We start from the raw sequence: 7,715 nt of genomic DNA, 5'->3' as shown, positions 1-7,715 counted from the left end.
GGAGCTATGTTGTTTGTACCTTGTAATAACCTTAAACAGAGCTATTTAGCATAGAAATGAGCTGATGGTCAGCCAACTCAAGTGCTTCCCCAGAATAGCCATTTTCCTTTGACATTACAACTTGAGGAGGCTTTAACTTGATCTCAGTATGTTTGGTTATCAGCATCAGCATGGACATACCATTTATGTACATAAGGTAGTTGAATTTTATCAATCATGCCAATGCAATGCCACAGCAGAGTATGGTCATGGTACCATTCGGTTTCATTACAGAAGAAGTCAGTAAGAATTACAGAGGTATTTGCTGTGACATTCCAACAGATTTGGCCCTTGTCCATATCCCAGATTATTATGATGACAGGTATCATTACAATTAGCCATGGCTTACTGATTTCTGAGTTCCAATCAAACAAAGACAAAACCAATTACCCTACCTCAGTTTAAAGGCTTGTACTGAAACTAGTTTTTATTGTGTATCATTATATATCATTGAGGACATGGTGTTATTCAGAGCAGTTCCTTTTCCTCCCAGCTGATCACCTTTATACATCTTAAAAACTCATGGGCTTTGATAGGGATTGCATTGAAAGTGTAAATTGCTCTGGGCAGGATAAACATTTTAATGGTTATTCTTCCAATCCATGAGGAATGTTTTTCTATCTCTTTGTGTTTCTTCCATTTCTTTCATAAGTGTTCTGTAGTTTCTAGAGTATATATCATTTACCTCTTTGGTTAGGTTTATTCTTAGATATCTTATGGTTTTTGGAGCTGTTGTAAATGGGATTGATTCCTTAATTTCTCTTTCTTCAATTACATTGTTAGTGTACAGAAATATGACTGATTTCTGTGCATTGATTTGGTATCTTTTTTTTTTTAAGAATTTTAAAGATTTTATTTATTTATTTGTCAGAGAGCAAGAGCGAGCACAGGCAGACAGAATGGCAGGCAGAGGGAGAAGCAGGCTCCCCGCCAAGCAAGGAGCCCGACGTGGGACTCGATCCCAGGACGCTGGGATCATGACCTGATCCGAAGGCAGCTGCTTAACCAACTGAGCCACCCAGGCGTCCCTGATTTGGTATCTTTCCACATTGCTGAGTTGCTGTATACATTCTAATAACTTGGGGTTGGAGTCTTTTGGGTTTTCCACATAGAGTACCATGTCATCTGTGAAAAAAGAGAGTTGGACTTCTTTGCCAATTTGAATGCTTTTATTTCTTTTTGTTGTCTGATTGCTGAAGTTAGGACTTCTAGTATTATGTTGAACAATAATTGTGAGAGTGGGCATCCTTTTCCTATTCCTGACCTTAAGAGAAAATCTCTCAGTTTTCCCCCATTGTGAATAATATTCACTGTGGGCTTTTCATAAATGGCTTTTATGATATTGAGGTATGTTCCCTTTATTCCTGTACTTTGAAGAGTTTTAATCAGGAAAGAATTGACTCCAGACTGTCAGGGGAATGTTGAAAAAGAAAACCAAAGTGGGAGCATCACAATGTCTGACTTCAAGCTATATTACAAAGCTGTAGTCATCAAGACAGTATGGTATTGGCAGAAAAACAAACATACAGATCAATGGAACAGAATAGAGAACCCAGAAATGGACCCTCAACTCTATGGCCAACTAATCTTTGACAAAGCAGGGAAGAACATCCAATGGAAAAAAGACAGTCTCTTCAACAACTGGTGCTTGGAAAACTGGATAACCATATACAGAACAATGAAACTAGACCATTCTATTACACCATACACAAAGGTAAACACAAAATGGATGAAAGACCTCAGTGTGAGACAGGAATCCATCAAAATCCTACAGGAGAACATAGGCAATAAACTCTTTGACACTAGCCACAGAAACTTCTTTCAAGGCATGTCTTAAATGCAAGGGAAACAAAAGCAAAAATGGACTTTTGGGACTTCATCAAGATAAAAACCTTTTGCATAGCAAAGGAAGCAGTCAACAAAACTAAGAGGCAACCCATGGAATGGCAGAAGATATTTGCAAATGACATTTTTGATAAAGGGCTGATATCCAAGATCTATAAAGAACTTATCAAACTCCACATCCAAAACACAAATAATAAAATAAATAAAAAAATAAGTCAAGAAATGGGCAGAAGATGTGAAAAGACACTTCTCCAAAGAAGACATACAAATTGCTAACAGACACATGAAAAAATGTTTATCACTACCTATCAGGGAAATTAAAATAAAAACTACAATGAGACATCACCTTTGGGATGCCTGGGTAGCTCAGTCATTTAAGGATCTGTCTTCAGCTCAGGTCATGATCCCAGGGTTCTGGGATTGAGTCCCACTTTGGGTTCTTGCTCAGTGCGGAGTTTGCTTCTCCCTCTCCCTCTGCTGCTCCCCCTGCTTGTGCCCTCTCTATCTCTCTGAAAAATAAATAAATAAATAAATAAAATCTTAGAAAAAGAGAGAGAGAGAGAGATATCACTTCAGAACAGTTAGAATGGCCAACATTAGCAAGAAAGGAAACAACAAGTGTTGGCAAGATTGTGGAGAAAGGGGAACCCTCTTGCACTGTTGGTGGGAATGCAAGCTGGTACAACCACTCTGGAAAACAGTATGAAGTTTGCTCAAGACATTAAAAACAAAGCTACCTTATGACCCAGTGATTGTACTACTAGGTATTTACCCCAAAGATACAGATGTAGTAAAAAGAAGAGGGCACCTGCACCCCAATGTTCATAGCAGCAATGTCCACAATAGCCAAACTGTGGAAGGAAATAAGATGTCCTTCAACAGACAAATGGATAAAGATGTGGTACATATATACAATGGAATATTACTCAGTCATCAGAAAGGATGAATACCCACCATTTGCATCGACATGGATGGAACTGGAGGGGATTATGCTAAATGAAGTAAGTCAAGCAGAGGAAGATAATTATATGATTTCACTCATATGTGGAAGATAAGGAATAGAGTAGAGGACCACAGGGGAAGGGAGAGGAAAACTGAATGGGAAGAAATCAGAGAGGGAGACAAACTATGAGAACTCTGGACTCCAGGAAACCAACTGAGGATTACAGAAGAGGAGGGTGAGGGGTTTGAATGACCAGGTGATGGATATTAAGGAGGGCATGTGTGGGGATGAGCACTGGGTGTTATGCGCAACTAATGAATCACTGAACACTACAACAAAAACTTATGATGTACTATATGCTGGCTAACTGGACATAAAAAACAAACAAAAAACCAAAAACAAATAAAACAAAAACTTCATGGGCTTTGTTGCTCTTTGAAGAAGCTCTCAATAGGGCCTGGAGTCTCCATCACCATCCGGCCTGCGTGGCTATGAGTGCCTCATAAACCCTCCCTTCTCAGCAGTTGTACTGAAAAGCCCCATTATTGTTTTCACCATTGGTAATTACAATTTGGTGACAAAAGGACTGGATTTTGTTTGTTTTACTTTATTCTCATAGTTGGAGGCAGTGTCTTAGAAATTTGTTTTGAGATCTGAAGAGATCATCTACCGTATTATTCAGGGCTTAAAAACTCCATTTCCAAGCAAAAGGTATTTACTTATTTTCATTTTGTTTTGCTTTTAGAGATCAGAGATTCAACATTTCATGACTTTGAAGTTTACAGTTGTAAACTGTGCATTTGAAAATGGTTTATTATAATTCTTTTTTAATACCAGGGGTTTGGGAGACCTGAGAGGAAATCCATCCCACTTGTATGAAGGTCAAAATTGGGCATGTTGGTTTTTGAGAAAGTAAGGGCAAACAGTAGGACATACTATTATACAGCACTCTATAGTTCAAGGCTGAAGAGAAGCCAGATATATTTAATTTTTTTAAAGATTTTACATATTTATTTGACAGAAAGAGAGAGAGAGAGAGAGAACATGCACAAGTAAGGGGGCAACAGGAGGAGAGGGAGAAGCAGGCTCCTTGCAGAACAGGGAGCCTGATGAATGGCCTGATCCCAGAACCCTGGGATCATAACCTGAGCCTAAGGCAGACCCTTAACTGACTGAGCCACCCAGGTGCCCTGTGAAGCCAGATGGAGTTAAAGGAGATTATTGGAAGTAAGATAACTCTAGCTCTGAAGATCACAGAAATTTTCAGCTTCAGAATTCTCCTGGCCCATTGTCTTCATGATGCCCTTTCTGTACATGGTAATGATTTACCCGTTATGGGAACTCCAGCTTGCTCTTATACAACAATTTATTGGGTGTTTTCTGTGGAAATGCTCATGAAGGCAATGATATAAACCTTCCCTGCCCCTGTCTTCTGTCTCCTGACCACCCTGGTATCTTTCCTATATGGCCCTGCAAGGTGTACATGGCTCCTTCTCCAGAACTTAAGAGGACAACAAACTTTGTGTTTCCCAGGCACTTCCCTGTGTCTCCTTTTGTGGCCATACCCAACTCACTATTGCATTTAAAAAAATACAAAGCAGTTTGTGACTTGCATTTCTTCTCTCTTCATAGTGACTTTGATGATCACAATGATTAATTCTGAAAAGGCCTAATATTTACCAATTCTTCAGATTTTTTGTCTTGTGCTTGTTGGTTCATCTCTAAGAATCTTTGCATATGCTCGGTCCTGAAGGTTTTCATCTATTTTCTAAAGTCTGTATGGCTTCAGGTTGTGTGTTTAGGTCTAAAATATTCTACCTTAATGTGGCATTTATTGTAGCATAAGGTGAAAAAATGCCACCTACTATATTTCATGGGGAGCAAAAGGCCCCTCCCCATGTTGATTTTCACTGTCCCTCACATGTGCCTCCATTTGTACAGCACTCTCCTCAGGGCACCCTTGACCTCTGCATTCCGCAGGCTGTAGATCAGTGGATTCAGCATAGGGTTGAAAAGGCTATAAAACAGGGAAAGGATCTTCTGCTGCTCCTCAGGGTGGCGGGATTTGGGGGCCATGTACATGACAATGGCGCTGCCAAAGAAGAGCCCCACCACACAGAGGTGGGAGGAGCAGGTGGAGAAGGCCTTTCTGCGGCCCTCCCCGGACTGGATCCTCAGGATGGCAAACAGGATGCGTGAGTAGGACACCAGCACCAAGCAGAGGGGTCCCAGTAAAATAAACACACAGGCTGCAAAGATGACCATTTGGTTGATCCTTGTGTCAGCACAGGCAAGCTTGAGGACAGACAGGATTTCACAGAAGAAGTGGTTGATTTCATGAGGCCCACAGAAGGGCAGCCTCAGGATGAGAATTAAATGGACCAGGGCCAAGAGGAAGCTAAACACCCAGGAAGTGCCAGCCAGGACCATGCATATTCTCCAGCTCATGATGACAGTGTAATGTAGGGGATGGCAGATTGCCACAAACCGGTCATAGGACATTACAACCAAAATCAAGCACTCTATATGAGCAAAAGCCAGATACAAAAAAGTCTGCATAATGCAAGGAGCAAAGGAGATGGTTCTTTTCAGATTCACAAGATTTGCCAGCATCTTGGGGACATTGTTTGAGGCATAGGACATGTCAACAATGGCCAGGTGAGAGAGGAAGAAGTACATGGGAGTGTGTAGTCTAGAGTCTAAACAGATAAGCCCTAGGATGACTCCATTCCCTAGAAGGGTGAGGGTATAGAAGAGGCAGAAAAGTCCAAAGAGAAAGAGCTCCAGTGCTGAATCGACTTGGAATCCCAGCAGGGTGACTTCTGTGATCCATGTCTGGTTGCCTCCCATGCTCCTATGGCAGAGACTGACAAGTCCACATCCACAACAGAAAGGTCAGAGCTCTAGGGGAATCAAGATTCAAAATATCACTATATGTTACAGAATGATCATTTGGAAATATATTACTCTGGATTGATTTTCTGTCATTTATTTTAGACATGTCTAAAAAACTCAGTGTGCTCATATAAATCAGAAAAAAATTCCCCTTGTATCAATAGAATGACAGGTTATAGCTGTGTATAATTTATTATAAATAAAATATATTACAACATAATATACATGATTACGTTCTGTAACTAAAGCATACACACAGACACATGCACACACACATATACACATGCACAGATATATTGCTTTGGAGAATTAAAGTGCTCTGGCTTCCCTTCAAGGGTGCAAATCTTGATTGCTAATGTAGTTAGAAGAGAGATGCCCTGACAGAGAGTATGCAACAGGAGGCAGTTTTGTTTCCTAAGGTTGCTTGTCTTCTTGGCCCATGATATGAGGTAATTAGGGCCCTCTCTTCTTCATATGTTGCTTACTCATCAATTTACCTCCTCAGATGCTTTTCTACCTATTTACTTCAGATTTGAAATGCCTTCTAAATAAAGTCTCAATTTTGTAGTATCTTTATTACTTTGTAAGCCCCTATTTTCAGCTACAAATCCTCCCTACAAGCTTCTTTCCAGAACCTCTTTTCCATCTCCAGTGTTTGCAGTTTTATTTGAGAGTTTTATTGCCTATTTTATCAACACTGGATACTGAAATTTAGGCATAAAAGAAAGAATTCTTTGGCTACTTGCAATGAACACGTGTACATATCCTGAATTCAGGTAAATAAGGAGGACATTTCTACAGCTTTCTCAACAATGAATCTCAAAAGGGAAAATGAATTACAATGACAACATAGCTGTTAATGTTATTTTTGGGGTATTTTCTCTCCAAGAAAAATCCTGGAGCTTATCGTATTTTCTGGTGTGACAGAATTGTCATCATGATATCTTCCCAGATTTGGCAACTCCTTTGGCCATGAACTTCCCTCAGACCTTCCTCACCTGTTAACATGCTCACTGGCCCCTGCTGTTCTGATGGGTTCTAAGGGTAACAGAGAGTGGGAACAGGTGGGGCACTGGTTAGATATTTCTTTTTAGGAAGCTCTTCCTGGGAGGTGGCTGGGTCTATCCAAGAGGAAAAACGGTCATGGAACAGTCTTGAACCCATGTAAACTGGTGCTTGCTGTGCCTTTGCACTCTCTTCACCTTGTCCCCAGAAACAACCTGAGAACTATCTTTACTTTCAAATTAGGCTGTAGTTTCAAATCCAACAGAATATTTTAAAAAATAATTTCAATTTTTCTTTGTAAAAACTTAAATCCTCAAATTCATATTTTAAAATCAGAATCATATTATAGAGACAATTTTGTACTATAATTTCCCCTTAATTTAATAAACATTATGTATTAAAGTAATATTTTATAGGCATTATTTGAAACTAATGTGATTTTATTATATTACAATTTATTTTATTTCTTACTGTTGAAAACTTTGGGGTTCTTATTTCTTTTAGGTTTATTAGCATCAAGATAAATATTCTTTCAAACTGAAATTTGGTCTGTGTTCATTTTTCAGGATATATTCTAAAAGTCAAATTGCAGAGGCTACATTATAGACATTTCAAAGCTTGTGACACCTATGGTCAGCTTCCCTGCAGGAAAAATGTACCAATGTCTCCCTTTATCAACTTTGAAAATGGAATATGTGAGTTTTATATAGTTTAAATTTATATTTCAACAATTCTTTAACACATAGTCCTCAAGCACATCATCTGTTCTAGCCTCTCTTTTAAACTCTGGAGGAACAGCAGAGAGAAAGTAGACACATTCTACAGGGGAAACAGATAGTGAAAAAGTCAGGTAGTGTATTTGTCATCTATTCTTCATGTTTCCTTTTATTTATTTTTTTTAACTTTTTTTTTTTTATTCATTTATTTGACAGAGAGAGATCACAAGCAGGGAGGCAGGCAGAGAGAGAGGAGGAAGCAGGCTCCCTGC

At 39.3% G+C, this 7,715-nt stretch overlaps 1 protein-coding gene across 1 annotated transcript; it reads right to left on the bottom strand.

Annotated features, from left to right (window-relative positions):
- Positions 1-4,744: 4,744 nt before the first annotated feature.
- Positions 4,745-5,677, bottom strand: LOC125081208 (olfactory receptor 2A14-like). Its single transcript, XM_047695752.1, has one exon. It carries the CDS (start codon positions 5,675-5,677, stop codon positions 4,745-4,747), a length of 933 nt encoding a protein of 310 aa, XP_047551708.1.
- Positions 5,678-7,715: the final 2,038 nt, after the last annotated feature.

This window comes from Lutra lutra, chromosome 11 (genome assembly GCF_902655055.1).
Source record: "Lutra lutra chromosome 11, mLutLut1.2, whole genome shotgun sequence".
In the NCBI taxonomy this organism is placed as follows: Eukaryota; Metazoa; Chordata; class Mammalia; order Carnivora; family Mustelidae; genus Lutra; species Lutra lutra.
The sequence above is the reverse complement of the archived record's forward strand: the minus strand, read 5'-3'. Positions and strand labels throughout refer to the sequence as shown.